Source organism: Mytilus edulis, chromosome 1 (assembly GCF_963676685.1).
Source record: "Mytilus edulis chromosome 1, xbMytEdul2.2, whole genome shotgun sequence".
In the NCBI taxonomy this organism is placed as follows: Eukaryota; Metazoa; Mollusca; class Bivalvia; order Mytilida; family Mytilidae; genus Mytilus; species Mytilus edulis.
The window spans coordinates 51654053-51673858 of NC_092344.1; the positions used below are offsets into that span (position 1 = coordinate 51654053).

General features: G+C 32.4%; 1 protein-coding gene across 1 annotated transcript in view; it reads right to left on the minus strand.

Moving 5' to 3' along the window:
• The window catches only part of LOC139513714 (uncharacterized), a 65123-nt gene that overhangs the window by 5559 nt on the left and 39758 nt on the right, over positions 1-19806 (minus strand). Inside the window, exons 20-35 of the mRNA XM_071302465.1 lie at positions 19293-19524; positions 12174-17681; positions 11426-11761; positions 10731-10896; positions 9784-9968; positions 9209-9492; positions 8639-8783; positions 7947-8079; positions 7097-7389; positions 6294-6669; positions 5731-5942; positions 5134-5538; positions 4425-4560; positions 3778-3972; positions 2495-2881; positions 1763-2058 (exon numbers count right to left, since the gene is read on the minus strand). Coding sequence (XP_071158566.1) covers positions 1763-2058; positions 2495-2881; positions 3778-3972; positions 4425-4560; positions 5134-5538; positions 5731-5942; positions 6294-6669; positions 7097-7389; positions 7947-8079; positions 8639-8783; positions 9209-9492; positions 9784-9968; positions 10731-10896; positions 11426-11761; positions 12174-17681; positions 19293-19524 — 9289 coding nt within the window. The remainder of the gene's footprint in view (positions 1-1762; positions 2059-2494; positions 2882-3777; positions 3973-4424; positions 4561-5133; positions 5539-5730; positions 5943-6293; positions 6670-7096; positions 7390-7946; positions 8080-8638; positions 8784-9208; positions 9493-9783; positions 9969-10730; positions 10897-11425; positions 11762-12173; positions 17682-19292; positions 19525-19806) is intronic.

The following is a 19806-nucleotide window of genomic DNA, read 5'->3' on the forward strand; positions in this document are numbered from 1 at the left end:
CAGACAGATTTGGCCATTCCAGTATGATCTATACTTACATCTGAAACACTTGTATAACATGTTCTACAGAGAGATTTGGTCATTCCAGTATGATCTATACTTACATCTGAAACACTTGTATAGCATGTACTACAGACAGATTTGGCCATACCAGTATGATCTATACTTACATCTGAAACACTAGTATAGCATGTTCTACAGACAGATTTGGCCATTCCAGTATGATCTATACTTACATCTGAAACACTAGTATATCATGTTCTACAGACAGATTTGGCCTTTCCAGTGTGATCTATACTTACATCTGAAACACTAGTATAGTATGTTCTACAGACAGATTTGGCCTTTCCAGTATGATCTATACTTACATCTGAAACACTTGTATAGCATGTTCTACAGAGAGATTTGGTCATTCCAGTATGATCTATACTTACATCTGAAACACTAGTATAGTATGTTCTACAGAGAGATTTGGCCTTTCCAGTGTGATCTATACTTACATCTGAAACACTTGTATAGTATGTTCTACAGACAGATTTGGCCATTCCAGTATGATCTATTCTTACATCTGAAACACTAGTATAGTATGTTCTACAGAGAGATTTGGTCATTCCAGTATGATCTATACTTACATCTGAAACACTAGTATAGTATGTTCTACAGACAGATTTGGCCTTTCCAGTATGATCTATACTTACATCTGAAACACTAGTATAGCATGTTATACAGACAGATTTGGCCTTTCCAGTATGATCTATACTTACATCTGAAACACTAGTATAGTATGTTCTACAGAGAGATTTGGTCATTCCAGTATGATCTATACTAACATCTGAAACACTTGTATAGCATGTTCTACAGACAGATTTGGCCTTTCCAGTGTGATCTATACTTACATCTGAAACACTAGTATAGCATGTTCTACAGACAGATTTGGCTTTTCCAGTATGATCTATACTTACATCTGAAACACTTGTATAGCATGTTCTACAGACAGATTTGGCCTTTCCAGTATGATCTATACTTACATCTGAAACACTAGTATAGTATGTTCTACAGACAGATTTGGCTTTTCCAGTATGATCTATACTTACATCTGAAACACTAGTATAGCATGTTCTACAGACAGATTTGGCCTTTCCAGTGTGATCTATACTTACATCTGAAACACTAGTATAGTATGTTCTACAGACAGATTTGGCCTTTCCAGTGTGATCTATACTTACATCTGAAACACTAGTATAGCATGTTCTACAGACAGATTTGGCTTTTCCAGTATGATCTATACTTACATCTGAAACACTTGTATAGCATGTTCTACAGACAGATTTGGCCTTTCCAGTATGATCTATACTTACATCTGAAACACTAGTATAGTATGTTCTACAGACAGATTTGGCTTTTCCAGTATGATCTATACTTACATCTGAAACACTAGTATAGCATGTTCTACAGACAGATTTGGCCTTTCCAGTATGATCTATACTTACATCTGAAACACTTGTATAGCATGTTCTACAGACAGATTTGGCCATTCCAGTATGATCTATACTTACATCTGAAACACTTGTATAGCATGTTCTACAGACAGATTTGGCCATTCTAATATGATCTTTACTTACATCTGAAACACTTGTATAGCATGTTCTACAGACAGATTTGGCCATTCCAGTATAAACAGTACTTACAAATGTACATCTGAAACACTTGTATAGCATGTACTACAGACAGATTTGGCCATACCAGTATGATCTATACTTACATCTGAAACCCTTGTATAGCATGTTCTACAGACAGATTTGGCCATTCCAGTATGATCAGCCACACATTGACAGACTTGACAATCATCTGGTACTGCTGTCTCACTTATACGTTTACTGACAGTGTTTAGGAACCACTTCCTGTTACGGATCTTAGGGCTCGTCAATCCTTCAGAGTGAAACACTGCACCATTTGTCTTCATGGACAACGAAACACAAGAATCTTCTGGTTTCTGGATATCATTTGAAGTTGTATCTTTCATTGGCTTCATCATATATTTCTTTGCACTATCAAAACCTAAAATAATCATTCATTTACATAAACTGTAATAATCTAGATAAAGTTGCATTTTTTTAAATGAGCTGGTTATTCTTTTTTTTTTTTTAAATATAATGATATTATTAAACTAATTATTTTTATCCATTAAAATTTTCAAATTTCAAAATAGTCATGCTTGCTATCCTTGGTGTTTAGCCATACATTTCATTTTAAAAATACAAAAAAAAAATCTGATTTGAGGTTTCCAAACTTGAATATCAACAGTATTGAAAACACATGTACAGTGGACCTAATAGACTAGTAAAGCTTTTAAATGAATCAGTTTTAAATACTTGTTTTCTTTTCAGAATTCTATTCTATGCAACAATTGCAAAAAAAACACAGGAAAATGTCAATGTAATATATGCCAAGAGAAATTCCACATTAACTTTTTATCTATAATAGATTGACTTACCCATTATAACATCTTTTGGACTGCTGTTTCCTTGTAGTCTTATGTCCTCGTCTCTGATTATATGTAGAGTTATGCCTCTATTTAACAGGATATTTTTCAGATAGTTGTAATTAACATTCTCCGAAGCAGAACATTCGCCACAGTGGAGAAGGACAATGGTCTTGGAAACCCCTGTTCTGAATGGCATGTCAGCTGCAGTCATGATAGCTTCCATTGGGTCAGTGAAATGATAGCTGAATTTCAGTGTCTCTTTTCCTTTGGCGAAATTGTTAGATTCACTGAAAATGCTACCTTCGAAAGTATGAGTTGATGAAGCTGACTTGCGGCCAAAAGCTGATCTTGGTGTACCACCAAATCCAATCAAACCATATCTGTTATCCTTAATATCTATTTAAAATAATAATAAAGTACATGAATATTTTAAGTATTTATACTGAACAAACGAGCTACTTTTCTAGTTTTTCTGCATAACATAAAAGTTACTTTTATAGACTGTAAATATATATTGTGTTGAAAAATGCTTTTGCAGAGAGAAGTAGTATTTGTTTTAGTTTAGAATCAAACAAGTTAAGCCTAAAAATAAATATATGCATGTTTCTTAAAAATTATTAGCCTTTTGAAAGGTGTGTGGCATTTCCATGAAGTATCTTATTTTCAATATTGACAAAAAAAAACAGTTGAGCAGTCTCTAATTCAAGATATACCAAAATTTGTATACAATTTTATCAAGTATATTTAGACGTTGATTACCAATAATTCTTATTTGAAGAAGACAAAGATTTGAGTCCTCTATCATGTCTAGATTATCTGAATCATATCAACTCTTTGATATTGAGCTTTTTAATAAGGTATTAAAAGAGAAGGAGTAGGAGGGGTCCTGGTCCCAAAATTTCTGGCTTAAAAACACAAAATCCTGAAGTCCCGAATTTAAATAAATTTAAATCCTGACATCCTGAAATTAGAAGAAAGAATTCCCGGATCCCGAAAGGTTCAATCCCGTAATCCCCAGCTGAAAAACGCCTGATCACGGAGTCCGATAAAGGTCCTATCCCCCTCTTCAAACATTCAATCTTTACAATAATGCCTATATACTGATATCTATTCTTTTCCTATGCAATATCTCATGTACTATCACATAATGTTACAAAGAGGTAAAAACTATATACTGTATTTCTAAGAGAAACTTTAAAAAAAAATGCAAAATAAAGAAATTTTTGTTGAATTCAATAAAAAAAAAAACTACACCCATTTGAATAATAATTGAGAGATTATAAAATACTTACCATTCTTTGCAAAAGCTTGTTCAAGTTTGTCAACCAAGTCACCAAGATGTTTGGCAGGGTTAGAATTGCATCTGACTTGTTCTACAACCATGACAACATCTGCTGACTTCTGTACATTGTAGTCATCACTGGATGGGGAAAGTTTAATGAATTCTCTACCTTCATACATCTCTTTGTTTGGAGCATGACAAGTTACTATTGAATAGAAAGTAATAAATCTTTGTCTTATGAATCAGAATACAATTAATTTGATTATATCTCTTTTAGATTTGTATTAAAGAAATAATTCATGCAACTTGTAAAAGTCATAGATTTGTTGAAATTTTCATATGGCCTCGGCTATTACGACAAATCTATGGTGCCACTAAATATTGATATATTGAGAAATTTATTACACTTTTGTTTACAAAATAAAAGATGCACATCATATTAGAATCTGTGTTTTCACAATCATAACCTGATAATCTTCAACATAATGTTATGAAGTAAACATTCATTTGTACACCATACATATGTGTATGGCTTATAATTTTATCTCTTTTTCTGTTTTTCAATTTACAATTATTAAATCAGCTTATAATAATTTGCTTAATGTTTAATGATATCGGTAATTATAGCCTTCTTTTCTGTTATAATAAGTTTCTTACTGCAAGTTTTAGGCTCCCACAACATGACATTATTCTGACGACACAGTTTGACATAAGCAGACACTGCATTACAACCATCTCCCTTTGATGATTGCATCTCCGCCATGCATACTTTCATGAAGTAGTCGGGTTCAACCTGAAAGTGCAATCAAAAATATTTATTTTTTAAACATTCAACTTCAAATGGAATGTTATGTTCAAATGCAAAAATAAAAATAAAAATATATCTATTCTTTTATGACTCCTTCATATGTTGCATTATAAAAAGTGTGTAAAATGCCATTTGTTAAAATAACTGAAAAGCTAACAATGCTATTTGACAATAAAGTTTATGCTTTATCCTCATCCTAAATAAGTAGCTACTATAATGGTCAAATGTTAACACCATTGCATTGACAAAGGTGTAATATATTGACAAGTATAAAGCCTACCCATATTTGAAAAGAGCATAATAATAAGACATGTTATAATTATTTTTTCGATTTTAATAATAGAAAATTAAGAACAACTTTCTTTTAAAGCCAACTGATATGAAACATTAAAAGTTAGTCTTTTAATGAAGAATATCTTCTTGAATACAATTGAAAAGTACACAATACAATATCGATTTACTAATTTTCAAAGATTTTACTAAATTTCAAAAATAGCAACTCACAGAGAAAATACCATGTTCTTAATTAATAAACTCCATTTTAAAAGGTATACTTACAACTCTGAAGCAAGGTCTGAGAGTGGAATCAGAATCTACAAACAAGTTGGAGCATTTCCTGAAACCCTTTTTTCCTTCTTCAATTTTGACCTCTGATATAATGCTGGCTGGATTCCTGCATCTGTTTCCAACTTCCCATGTTTGAGCCATAACATTAATATCTTTTGTGACCTGTCCATCTCTGTCAATCATGTCGTCATATTGTTCGTTGTCATAGCTACCTAACATGCCACCCACTTTTCCAAAATACCATCCACTTAGGACAAAAGCAATGTGTTGGTTGGCAAGGTTACCGCTGATGACAAGTCCATGTCCAGTGTTAACTTGTATAAGATTTCCATCTCTTATTACACTCAATTTGTGATGTTTTATGGGTAATTCTGTTGGTCTGTTGTCAAGTTTAACCTGCAAAAAAAAGGTTTGAAATGATGACAACAATGAATGTCTGATTATTGTGTCCATCTTTACTTTGTAAATATCCCTGAAAATTAGTAATTTCCACATTCTTATATAATCTGATGTATTAAAATGTATAATCAAATTTATAATTATTTATAATTTGAGAATTTATCTTTTTTGATATTTATGCTGACTTACAGAGTAATCTGGAGCAATTTCTACAGACTTTCCTTCAGCCAAAACTAACAAAGACTTCATTCCTGGTCTTCTTCTACCATCATAATTCATTATCACTGTAAACTGGTTGTCTACCATGTCTTTGGCCAGAATGTAACTACATTTACCACCAAAGTCAATCTGTCTCTGGTCAAAAGTTATGAAATGTTGGTCTCCTGCTACCAAGGCAAAGGCTGCAATATAAAATAATCAGTAATTTAGAGGAATACAGTTTAAATTGTTCTAGATGGAAAAACTTTATGTATTTCATAGCAACAAAAAAATTATCTAGGAATTTAAAAAAAAACCAATTCATTGAAAATTGAAAATACTAAAAAGAAAATCAACTCTGATTACTTTTTAATGTAAAATTTATCTGAATTCAAGTTTACATATGAGTAAAATTGTATTTGTTTAGTTAAACGTAGTTTATACAACTGATTCTATAATCTGAGCAGATATGATTTACCAGTAATAGGAAACCACTTCTTGAAAATATAATCTCATGATCTATTATGTAATATAGTAAAAACTATGAATCTTACTGTCAAAAGGAGGCACCCAGTCTCTTGAATTCATTGAAGGTTTATATTTGTAGTAAAAGTCCCAGAAACTGAAGTCAAACATTTTTGGCAAATCTAATTTGTCTATTTTCTTAACGACTCTATCAAATCTTCCGACATATTTGTGGAAGTTGAACTTAGGTAGGCTTTCTAATGTGTCAGCTGGAGTTGGCAGATAAATTTCAAATTCAACATTTCCATTTTCAGGATCAAATGCAATGATTCTATTCTTATCCCAGTGGAGGAATTTGAGATTAGCAATATCCTCTTTGATGTATGTCTGGAATTCGTTGTACAGTTCAATCAGGTATCCCTTTATAGTTCTCTCAATGTTCCACTGTTTGTATGCCCATGTTATCTGAAATCAATTGATAAATATGACTAAATGGAGATGCTGTGCATGCATGTATACACAGAGAAAGCCACCAATCAAAACAGAGAAAAAAACATGAACTAAATAATTGCATCCAAAAAATACTCTATTCCGTAAACAAATACAAAAATGAGTATTATCATAAATGATGGCATTCTGTTCATTACCTAATAATCTGCATTCTTCTACAAAAACAGTTTTTAAGGGTAATGTTGTTTTTCTAAATTGGTGATACATGTACTGCAAAAATAGCAAAATATAATATTCTTTTATAGCATAGCAATAGCTGTACAGGCAAATATTCACAGAAAACATTAAAAGGGAACTTTAAGTGACAAGAAAATTGATTGGTAATCACAGAAGAACTTTTAAATTGCCTTTAGCATGCTAAAATGTTAAAACAATTCTCTACCTTTTTCTGTAATTGATCAGCCAATTCTTTCAATTCCTTGACTTTTTCGTCTTGCATGATGGGTTCAAGTTGATTCATCACTGCATTCTTTGTTGTCTCCACTACTTCATTGTAGGCTTTGGAAAGGTCTACCTGGGACAGTTTGTACTTGATTGCCTTGTTGATCTTGTTGATGTAATACTGCCAATCTATCTCAGGCAGGTTAGCAGAGTCTGGCAAGTTCTTCAAGATATCGTCAACATATGACATCAATTCTTTAATTTCAGCTTTCTCCAAGACATTGTCAAGAACACCTAGGAGAAAATATTTTGTTTTTAATACTAGAATGAGTAAAAGACTGGGAAATCTAAGACACATATCAAAAGGATTCCAGTCCCTGATGAGGCTTGGGAGGAGACAATTTTCTTCATCTAATGATAAAATATGTATGAAATTAATGTGAGAAATTTTTAACTTAATAATATTCTTTTTTTCATATTTTGTTGTATAATAATTAAGTTAGATATAAAAACTGAAGTACTTTGTCATTTTTATTGCATTTAAAATAGAAAGGAAAACAGTAACTTTAACCTGAAGCTGGACAGACAAACAAACAAACGAACAGATGAACGAACAGATGAACAGACACACAAACATAATGCCTATAAATGGGGCATAAAAACATGAACTTGAGTGTAACTATCATCAATATACTGCATTTCTTATTAGTCATTAATGCACTTATAATAGTTTTAATTTTTTTTTCAGATCAAGGGAAACATTTGTTTAATACATTATTAGTTGTTTTCAAAAGATTTTATTTTCATTTTTTATTTTTTCACTTTTCTTTAAGCAAATATTTAATTCATACCAGCCACTTCCTTTGTGATTCTATCAGTCAGTGTCTTTACGTCTTTTCTCAATGATTCTACAGTTGATCTCATTTTCTGTGTCACAGTATTCATTTCTCTCTTTAAGAAGTCAACCATTTCTTGTTTGAATGACTAAACAAAATATGATGGATTATTGAAATGAATATAAGATAGATTTTACTGGTTCAACAACAGATACATGTAATGAAGTATAAGATCTACTTTCAGTCCCAAAATTATACATAAATAAGACAAAAATGTCTGAAATTTCTTCTGCACTATTTGTGTTTGCAAGAAATATATATAATTTACCTAAATAGCTGCCATGCCAAACCATCAGAAATTTGAGGTTTTTATTACACTTTTGATCTTTAGAAAATGTAGAACACATCTATTAAAAGAGTGCATAATGTTTTTTTTTTTTTTATCATTTTGAAAAAAGGTGTTGAATCAAGATGTTTTAAAGCCCTGTAAAATTTATACAAAACTTATCCAGGCAATTTCAGATATGCCTATTTGTTGTTGAAGACTGTATACTGATCTTTACAAGGACCTCTCCTATGTTCAAACATTATTAAGTTACTGCAAATTCATAACCATGTAAAAAAAAATCTTTTTTTTTTTCATTTGTGGAAAAACACCGCTTAATAATTTTACACACCAAATTTCCATCACCAATATATATATTTACCTGCATTCCAGAAGCTACATTGTCAACAAATTCTTTATATTTAGCATCAAATGGATAAGTCTTCAAATCTTTAAATTCTTCCAATTTCTTTCTCAAATCGTTAACTGCATCCTTCATTTCTGTCACGGTCTTTCTATACATTTCCCTGCAAAAATAATATGTAAATTGGTTTAACCATAATTTTATCAACATAAAATCTCAAAAATGAATCTGGAAAAAATAAGAAGAATTTGACTTTGCCTATAATTGCTTACATCCTCTTCATTTGAATTTGGTGGAATGTTGTCTCATTGGCAATCATACCACATCTCCTTATTCTTATACATTTTGTGTCCAAACATGGGTTGCTGAGATTAAACTTAAATCTAAACTCCCATCCTTCACTATTGGCAAAAATGTCTACAAATTGGACATAAGATGATAGAATCTTACAGAAAGATGAAAGCTTTCCATTAAATTGACTAAAGTAATAAATACTCTTTGATATTTAATAATTACATATGGTTTCTTTAAAGATAAATATGCATGTGTTTAAATAAAGTATATACAATCGATATCTAGCATACTTACATCATAACAGAAGTTTTCTGTCTAATACCATCAGTTACATCCTTAACATACATATCATTGGATTTGTACATCTCATCCATATGATCCTTGACCTTTCTCAGTTCTTTCTGGACAACACGTAGTGATTTTGTCATGCTGTTGATATATGGTGTAACTTCCTTGTCCAGTTCAGCGGAGATTGCATCAAATTTGGCAGAAACCTCCTTTTCCATATCCTTGGCAGTTGCAATAAACTCTGTATTGGCTGATTTTCCATAATGTTCAATTGTATCAACACCAAATTGCTTTTAAAGAAAAAAATAAACTACATGTACTTGGGAATTTGATTTGTTTTAATTTTTATGGATAATGGTATCAACAATGCAATCCAATCAAAATTTTCCAAGTAATATTTTTAAATAAGGCATTTATAACATATACTCAAATGTCAGACAGGAAAGATTTTTAAAAATACTAAGTAAAAAAAAATCAAAAAGTTCATTTTAGTAGTATTACAGTATATAAATTTGCAACCCATACCTTTCAGTTTTACATCTGTTTCAATATCATAAATAAGATTTTAAGAAAAAACTCACCATCAGTTCTTTGAATAGACTTGGTCTCCATGTAAGTTTAGAGTGAAGAATTCTTGATGTTCTCAAATTAACTTTGATGACACTATCTGTTATCTGTGGTTTATCACCAGTTCTGTAAATCTGGGCCTCAAAGTTGGTTTTACTTGGATACTTGGCAGCAACATGGAGCATGTTGTTGGGGTTTGCTGTAAAATAACAGTTTTTGTCAATTACATTGTGAAAGACGGGAGGGATTGTGTCTGATATTCATATGATGAAGATATAATCTTTCAATCAGTTTAATTTAGGTCTGGAGCTGGCATGTCAGTACGTAACGTTAGTAGTCTGTTGTTATTTATGTATTATTGTCATTTTGTTTATTTTCATTTGTTACCTCTTTTGACAACGGACTCAGACTTCTCTTGATCTGAATTTTCTGTGCGTATTGTTATGCGTTTACTTTTCTACATTGGCTAGAGGTATAGGGGGAGGGTTGAGATCTCAAAAAACATGTTTAACCCTGCTGCATTTTTGCGCCTGTCCCAAGTCAGGAGCCTATGGCCTTTGTTACGTAGTCTTGTATGATTTTTAATTTTAGTTTCATGTGTATAATTTGGAGTAAAGTATGACATCCATTATCACTGAACTAGTATATATATTTGTTTAGGGGCCAGCTGAAGGATGCCTCCGTGTGCATTGAAGACCTGTTGGTGACCTTCTGCTGTTGTCTGTTCTATGGTCGGGTTGTTGTCTCTTTGACACATTTCCCATTTCCATTCTAAATTTTATCTTAGTAAAAAAACAAAACTTTTTGTTTTAAAATAAAAAAGGCTGTTTTTTCTAAACTTTATAGTTTACAAGCTTAAATGATATTAAAAGAAACTCTATATTTAACCCAGTACAATGATTTTGGTAAACAAAATTGAACGCTAATTGATACACAAAAATGGTCCTCCTTATATCCTAACCTCTATCATATTTCATCTGCAATTCCATGGCCTTTTTGTTTGAATCAATTACAATATCAGCTTCTACAATATCCTCCAGAGCATGTAAACCTCTGATATTGACAGTCACTGGATTATCTCCCTTTATTTGTCCAACAACTCCAATAGCCTTCTTTGGACCAACAGTCTGAAATTGACAAATAGGTTTGAACTATGACTGTATTTTTCTTCTTTGATAACGTTCTTTTATAAATATTTTTTCTCATAATTCTACCATATAATTTTCTTTCTAATGAAATCACTTTGATTTGCCTGTATAATGTTAACCCATCATCAGTTTCCTTTTAAACAAACAAAGTACCATATGCTTTTTATCAGAATCTGGAAAAAGCACCAAGTAAACTATTTATTGGCTAAGTTAAATACTTATTTCATCGTTTTTTGTAACACTTCATATTGGTCAATTTATATTCTGGTATTTCAACCATGGTTGATATGGAACTAAAAGTTTTTATTCCCTATAACAGGAGATAGTAAATATTTTTTCTTAAATATTTATAGCGTTCAATTCTATATTTAGTGACAGATCCAGGATTTTTAAATTATGGAAAAAAATCAATCTCAACTGACACTGAAGACGTGTCATTAATGCACAGCACAATCTCAAATTATCCCTAAAGTGAGTATAATGGAAATAAATCTGTATGTATACTTACCAGTAAGATCAGTTTTTTGTTGAGTTTGTCAATTTCAGCCATGAGAAGAAGATTCTTTTTCTGAAGTTCAGCAGTTTGATACTTTATCACCATACCAACTGAGTCTTTGTCATCTGATGTTCCTAGATGTGTTGTGATGGATGTGTCAACCTTGGTGAATGCTTGGGCAACACCAAATGTATAACTGTGGTTGGAAGATCCAGCTTCGGAAATATCTTCAAGTTTACTGGTAAAAACAATGGTTTTTGATGGGTCACTGCTGTATGAAAATTCGGTTCTAGCTTCATGTAGAACATTTCCTTCATTTTCTGTAAGCTGTCTTCTGAATGTAAGTTCCTAAAAAAACGTTCACATTTATGAAAAAGAATTGAGGTAATATGTATAATTTTGTTTGATATGAACTATATATGTATTAGTACTAAAAAAGTGAACGTTAACATAATAAATAATTGTTAAGAGTGACAATGTTACCTTTTTGTTACAAAGATTGAAGATTGCTGTCTTTTTGAAAAGTAATTTTGTAGTATATTCCATGAATATTTTAATATTTTGTGAATTTGCCATGGTATGTTTACAAGTCTTTAGAAAATATGTAAATCTAGGATTGTTGAAGATATTTGATGTCAGTACTTCAGGCTCTAGCATGAAGGAGAGATCAACAATGGGGAGCAAATAAATTTCTTTAGGTCAGAGCTAATCCAAAGTTTTACAAATAAAGTGTCATAATAAAATGTAATCTTTGACATACCTTTCCAAGTACTGGTAAGAACAGCTGTACTTTTCCACTGTATCCATTACTGTCGGGTGTCATCTCTGTATTAACTGTAACTTTCTTGGTTCTATCACTATCAGCATCCCATAGAACTGTACCATCAATTGACTGTGTTGCCAGCACTTTATTGACAGACCCAGAAGCCTCAACAGACCTAAGAGGTGTAATTACTCTGACTGAACCCTCAATCATGTCCAGACCTGGTCTCTGGTCCTGCCATTTTGTTTCAATACCAGCAACCTGGTTTTTATCTTCATCCCAGTTAACAGTAAGTTTGGCAGTTTTCTCCAGTTCACCTTTAAAAGCTCCCTCTAGACTGACAGTACGTGTTGGATGAGTTGCCTTGATTTTAAAGTCATTCATGTTTTCAAATTTACTTTCAATTTTGATATTGCTATTCACGTCCATCTTGTCCCAGTTTGCAAACACATTGACAGAATATGGTTCTCCAATCTGAACATTATAGTTGAATTCTATTGGTTTGGGCTCTTCCATGTTAAAATCATAAATGAATGATTTTCCATCAATAATTTCAAATGTTCCTTGTGTGTCAAAATATTTTTGTCCATTATGACTAAAGAGAACTGCTTTTCTTCCAGTACTAACTGCTTCATCAAGATTACGTTTAGTTTTCATGGATGCTGAATATTCTGCATTGATAGTTTTAACTTTTTCAAAAGGAGTTATCATGTCAAATTTACATCCCAGTTCAGCATTATCAGTATCTAATTGGAATTTACCATCAAAATCAATTGTGATCTTTCTAAGATTATCAAGTTTTATTTCTGTGAGTGATTCTCCCTTCATTCCATTAATCACCTTGTTGCTTGTGGAAAATCCTACATTTTCAATATTTGGTATCTTACTGGTGAAGTCTACGATTATATCCAATGCTTCTCTACCTTTGAAAGTTCCAGATGTGCTCAACTCCATTTCATCATTAAATGGCGGACGTATGGTGATTTTGTTATGGAAATTGTGTGGGGCACCAGTATGTGTCATAGCGAGATGAAGACTCTCTACTCCTTTCAATGTACTCTCAAACTTAACATCACCAGAAATGTCTGTGTAGTCATCATTGATGTTCATTTTAGATATAAGTTTCAGTTCTTCAGTTATTGGAGTATAGAAAGTAAGAGTATTGACAAAGTTCTTGAGTTCACCATTATGAATCATTGCTATCTTAAAGTCTTTAATCATCCCAAATGATCTTCCCTCATCTTTAACAATGGTCTCAAAATTACTAGTAAATTGATATTCTGCTTCAATTCCATTTCCTCTTTTGTATAGTCTAATCGCATTAGTTATTTGCTTCATGTTAGGGGGACTTATTACAATTCTTTGCTTGAATTCAGTAGTTTTTCGCAGTTGTTCAATTGAAAATTCAACATTCTTAGCACCTTCAATATCGCTAGTGAAAGTAACTTTTCCTATCAGTTCATCTGGAAGATTCTTAGATAGCTGAACATTGAACTGAACTGGTACTCTTTTTGGTAATTTTACAACAACTTCACATGCCAAGTTATCTATGGTTCCAGTGTGTTTTAAGGTCCCTTCAACCATTTCAGCTCCTTTAATTCCACTAGTAAACTTAAATGACCCATCAATGTTAGACAAAATTATAGCATTCAACCTTGCTTCCAACTTGATAGGAACCATGTTTGCTTTATTAAGTGTAAGGCTGCTTTCAAAATCTTCATAGTTGCCTTTATGCACCAGCTTACCTTCAATATTCTCTAGGCCCTTAAAACCACTGGTTAGTTTAATATCTGCTTCATACATTGTGATTCCCATAAATGTAATGTCTGATTCTATTACCACTGGTTTGTAGGTGAAAGGTTGAATTGTAATTGTGTTCTTAGCAGTACGATCATCACTGACATGATTAACTTCCATCTCAAAATGTTTGTAATCTACATATTTTGTTCTGACTGACATTTTTCCTGAGTATTTACCAGTAATGTCAGCAGTATTAAGTTCAGATTTTAAGGTATTGTCATTATATTGTGTCTCTGTAATAAGTTTACCATCTTTTCTGAATGATTTCAATCCAGTAACAATTGATATTGGTTTCAAAGTGTCTTGAATTTCGAATTTGGCGTCAATGTCATCAATCTTATTAGATCCTTTGAATGCAATTTTGATTACTTCATCTATATTTGCATAGGAGGTTTTAACTTTACCCATACATGTGAAATCTGCTAGCTGTCCTTTATTTTCAAACACTAAGTTTGATTCCTGTGTTTCACCTTTAATTACTGTCTTCAAAGACAAATCAAGGTCAAGGTCATAGTTTTTCAGCTTGTATGTTGTTACCACTGTCATTGAACTATCAGTACCAACAGATCCCTGTATTATAGTAGTAAATCCTCTTCTTCGATTGTCATATGAAACCTTCATAATAATGTCATCAGTCAAAGGATTCTGAATAACAAGGTCAGTTGCAGCATCTTTACCTTCCAAACTATGTTTTAAAACAACAACATATTTACTGCCACTTTCATAACCAGCTTCTCCATTGAAAGTAAACTTCTTCATTGTTCCATCTTTATTAAAGGTTAACATGACATCTTCTGCTACCTTCCATGGACTTCTGAATGTAAAACTGCCAGTTGTCTGTTGATTATTGTGTGTAAAAACTACATCTGATTCAACTTTATAATCATTGAAAACTGTTTCACCACGAGTTTTAAAGTTTGCACTGGTTCCTTCATGGCTATACTCAATTTTGGCAATCTTTATAGTTTCAAATGGAGAAGTTAGCATTAATTTACCTTTGATGTCACCCACAATATCAAACAGTGCTTCAAGTTCTACTTTCTTTCCATTGGTTTCATAATCAAAAGTTGTATGGAAATCTTTCAGGGTAGTTCCTTTGTGTCCAACTGAAAGTTTGACTGTTTCATACCCTCTGACTGGCATTTTGACCTCCACTATTCCAAATATTTTTGGTCTTGTTCCTAATGTTGTTTCAATGATAATGTTTTGAGTACGTTTATATTTGAGTTGGACACGTCTATGGAAGCCTTCTAATTTATCCTTGACGTATTCTTTCTGACGATACTGTGCAATGATATCATCATTAAATGGTGTTCTTATAGAAATGAAGCCATCAAAGTCATCAATGTCTGTAATTGATTTCTCCCATTTATATGTTGATGTAAGTTCTATTTTTTGAGTTGGTAAATATTCTAAAAGTAGATAAGAGTTTCTCTTTCCCAAAACCATCTCACTCTCCACCTCGGCAGACACGGACGGTATTGTCCTGAATGGAGTATCCAATCTAAATGTTCCTTTTGTCTTAGTATTATACTGCCATGTGGTGACAGCCGTTATTTGACCAACAACAGGTACAATTTCAAAATCAACTTTGTTCTCCCAATGGCTAGGCTGTGTTATAAACTTGAAATAAGCACCTGTGCTCATCTTTTGGAACTGAGGGAATGGTGTAGTAATTTCTAGTCTGACAAGTTTTTCAAGGCCAGCATTGTAACGGACTGCAGCACTTACTTTTCTCATAGGTGCAAACTCCAATTCTGATTCAGCAATCCAGTCCAAACGATCCATTTTGTGTGTTGCTGTTAGAACAACTCTTCGAGCTTGTTGGAAAGGTGTTGTTAGTTCTAATTTACTGTCGAGGGTACCAATATTAGTATAATGAATTGAACCATCTAAAACTATGTTCTTTAAAGGTTTCCATTGTATTTTCAACAATCCTGTCATTGGTAGGTGAGCATGTCTTGTGTTACAATCAATGACAAAATCCCTCATGTATTTGCTGCTCATTCTTACATCAAAATCAGTACTTCCAAGCTGCCTGGCAAAGTTCAGAGTAACAGTCCCTATGTTTTCACGATTTGCAATTATTTTTCCTTTTGTTTTTATATATCCTGTTTTATCCTCATGTTCAAGACCAACAATCAAATGGCTCAATTCAGCTGAAGGTATTCTCATTTCTAAGTTTGCAGTATATTTTCGGTTTGGAAAGTCTTCTATATTTGCTGTAGCTTTGGCATGGAATTCTTGTCCTTTACTCCATTTTGTATCAATTATTGTTTCCAAATCTTTATCTTTATTTAGATGAGACCAATTTATTTTAAGGCTATCTCTTGGTGAAATAATGTCAAAAGTTCCTTTGTTCTCTATGCTCCATCCATCCATAACATGATTCATGTTCAGTACATACTCATATTTGGTACCATCAATTACATAAATTGCTTTAGACAAGAACTTCTCTAAATTATCAGAATGGGTCCAGTTTAGAGTTATTACCTTATAACCATCAAAGGAGGTCAAAACACCAATATTTCTGTTGATTTTTCTTGTAATACCTCTATACATGGAATCACCATTGGTTTCTACTTCAAAGAACTGATCAGTTCCCCAAGTGACTTTCATAATTCCCTGTTGTTTTATTAAGTCATCTGATATGGTACTCTGGAGTTTTAAGGTAGGATTACCAACTTGTGGCAATGGTGTTTTTAAGCTAAGTTTCATGTCAATATCTAGTTTATCAATTGGAAGTTTTGATTCATATTGGAATGCAGCAGTTTGACCTTTGTTCCATGTAAGAGTTGCACCGTATTCCATTTTTTGTTTATTTTCTTCATGGTTAGCACCAATTTCAAATTCCTGCATTTGTTTCCATGGTGTTGTTAATGCTAATGATCCCTCAATGCGACGTCGATATTTTCTGATATCTTTATCAAATTTGACAGCAACTGATACAGCATCATCCTTGTTCCACCCTACTGATACTGATGTGTCTAATTTATCCTTTGAGAAATGATTAATTCTGGCGGACAAGTCGTGACCTGGGAACATGATTCTTGATGAAACTGTGAAATCCTCAATAGTATTGTTACGGAGGAAACCTTCTACAACTACTCTATTAAGATCCTGTTTGTCCCTAGCATCCCAGTTAACATCAATTTTTCCAGAATATTCATCTTTTTTCAAACCGCCTTCAGTATCAATTGTGATTTGACGAGATGGATATGCTATCTTTCCTTGTCCTGTCACAAAGCTGTCCTTATCAAAAGTACCCTGTCCTGATACTACATAAAATTCCTTGCCAACTTTCACCTTCAGTGTGCCTTCAGGTTTCCTTATGTTCATTAGAGCAGATCCTGACAGTGTTACTGGAGGTTGCTGGTCAATGTTCAGAGATGAATCAATTTCCCGTCTCTCATTATCAGGGAAAGAGTATGCTGCACTAAATGTTGATGTATGACCTTCTTGGTGCTGTATGCTCATTTTGGTATTGTATTCTTTATCTTTTTCAACTGCTGACCCTGACAACTGGATATGACGTCCAGTGAATTTGAGAGCCACATCACCACTATATTTGAAATACTTCTTACTCTGATCCATCAAACTAAGGGAAACATCAGCTGCTTTTTTGTTGTCATATCGAAGATGAAGGTTTGATTTTACCTCAGTTTTGGAGTATTTATGTGTTCCACTGATGTATGAATCCAGTTTCTATAAAATAAAATGTACACAAAAAAATCATTACAAATTTTTTTACAACAGTTGACAGACAAAATGACAGAGGAAAACAGAAACATGCCTCTGTTCATAATTTTTTTTTGAAGTTTTTATCATTATAAAAATTGAAACGAGATACATATCACCAAAAAAAATAGCATTTTAAATTTTGATAGCAATATCAATATTAGCCTTGCCTAGATGTCTCTATTTGACTATGATGTCATTTAAAAATAAACAAAACAGGCTACTTTCAGGAACATGAGACACAATTAACTAGAGGCTCTAAAGAGCCTGTGTCGCTCACCTTGGTCTATGTGAATATTAAACAATGGACACAGATGGATTCATGACAAAATTGTGTTTTGGTGATGGTGATGTGTTTGTAGATCTTACTTTACTAAACATTCTTGCTGCTTACAATTATATCTATCTATAACAGTACTTTCTGTGGAAAATGTTATTGAAAATCTTCAAATTTTAAGAAAATTGTTAAAAATTGACTATGAAGGGCAATAACTCCTTAAGGGGTCAACTGACCATTTCAGTCATGTTGTATTATTTGTAGATCTTACTTTGCTGTACATTATTGCTGTTTAAAGTTTATCTCTATCTATAATAATATTCAAGATAATAACCCAAAATTATTTTTAGTTCTTACTTTGCTGTACATTTTTGCTGTTTACAGTTTATCTCTATCTATAATAATATTCAAGATAATAACAAAAAAACAGCAACATTTCCTTAAAATTACCATTTCAGGGGTAGCAACCCAACAACGAAATGTCCGATTCATCTGAAAATTTCCGGGCAGATAGATCTTGACCTGATGAACAATTTTACCCAAGTCAGATTTGCTCTAAATGCTTTGGTTTTTGAGTTATAAGCAAAAAACTGCATTTTACCCCTATGTTCTATTTTTAGCCATGGTGGCCATCTTGGTTGGTTGGGCGGGGCACCGGACACATTTTTTATAATAGATACCTCAATGATGATTGTGGCCAAGATTTTGCCCAGTAGTTTCAGAGGAGAAGATTTTTGTAAAAGTTAACGCAGGACGACGACGACGACAGACGACGACCAACGCCGTGCGCCAAGTGATGAGAAAAGCTCACTTGGCCTTTCAGCCAGGTGAGTTAAAAAGGAGCCCAAACGTTGCCCAAAATTAATTTTTTTCACATGTAAATAGATAAACAAACAAAAGACATCCTGATCGAAGAATATCTCTTTGAGTGATTTTTTTATAATTTATATGCATGTGCAAGTCAAAAGTCAAGGTTTTAAATACTTTTGCAACCTAATTGAAATTAGTGGATTGTATAATTCTGCAATCTTATTGAATTTAGTGGATTTTGCATACTTGAGCAATCTTTTTAAATTTAGTGTAATGTTATGACTGTATAAACCATATCGTTTTAAGATGAAATGTTTTGAATAAGTTCAATGATTCAACATTTTAATATTAATATCAGAGATAGCTTGAAATTAATTGATGGGCAAATTTTGTCAATCATAAAGAATGCTTAGATCTAAACTTTTTAAACACAAACAGAAGGAATTATATTCATCTGAGATTTTGACCAACAAAAAATAAATTATATTAACCTCAGATGGTAGTTTAAAGGTGACATTGTAGTTGACAACTCCTGCTCCTTTCTTCTTATTAATGTTGTATTTTGTTGCAGTTAGGATTGACAGTCTGTGTTTATTAACTTTGGACATGTATGTTTTCCCATAATCCACAGTAAGATCTGCATCCACTTTAGAGTTTGGACGATGGTCAATTTTCAGTTTGATTTGGTTGTTATAATCAGCAAATCTTGCTGACTTCAAGTTCCTAAACAAATATCAAATATCAACATTATCAAATTGAAACCATTTCTTTTCTAAAATGTGGATTTATTCTAAGGTAATGATTAAACTATACTAGTATTATAGACAGAAGTGGTCAGTTTTTTGTGTTGCTTAATTTATTTGACCAATGGAAAAAGTTATCTCTGTACAAAAACTGAACATTGACTTTGAGTCATGAAAATGGAATAAAGAACATGTCATTTTTGCCAGAAATACCTTTCATACTATAAGCCATCAAATTATAACACATATAAACATTCTAGTT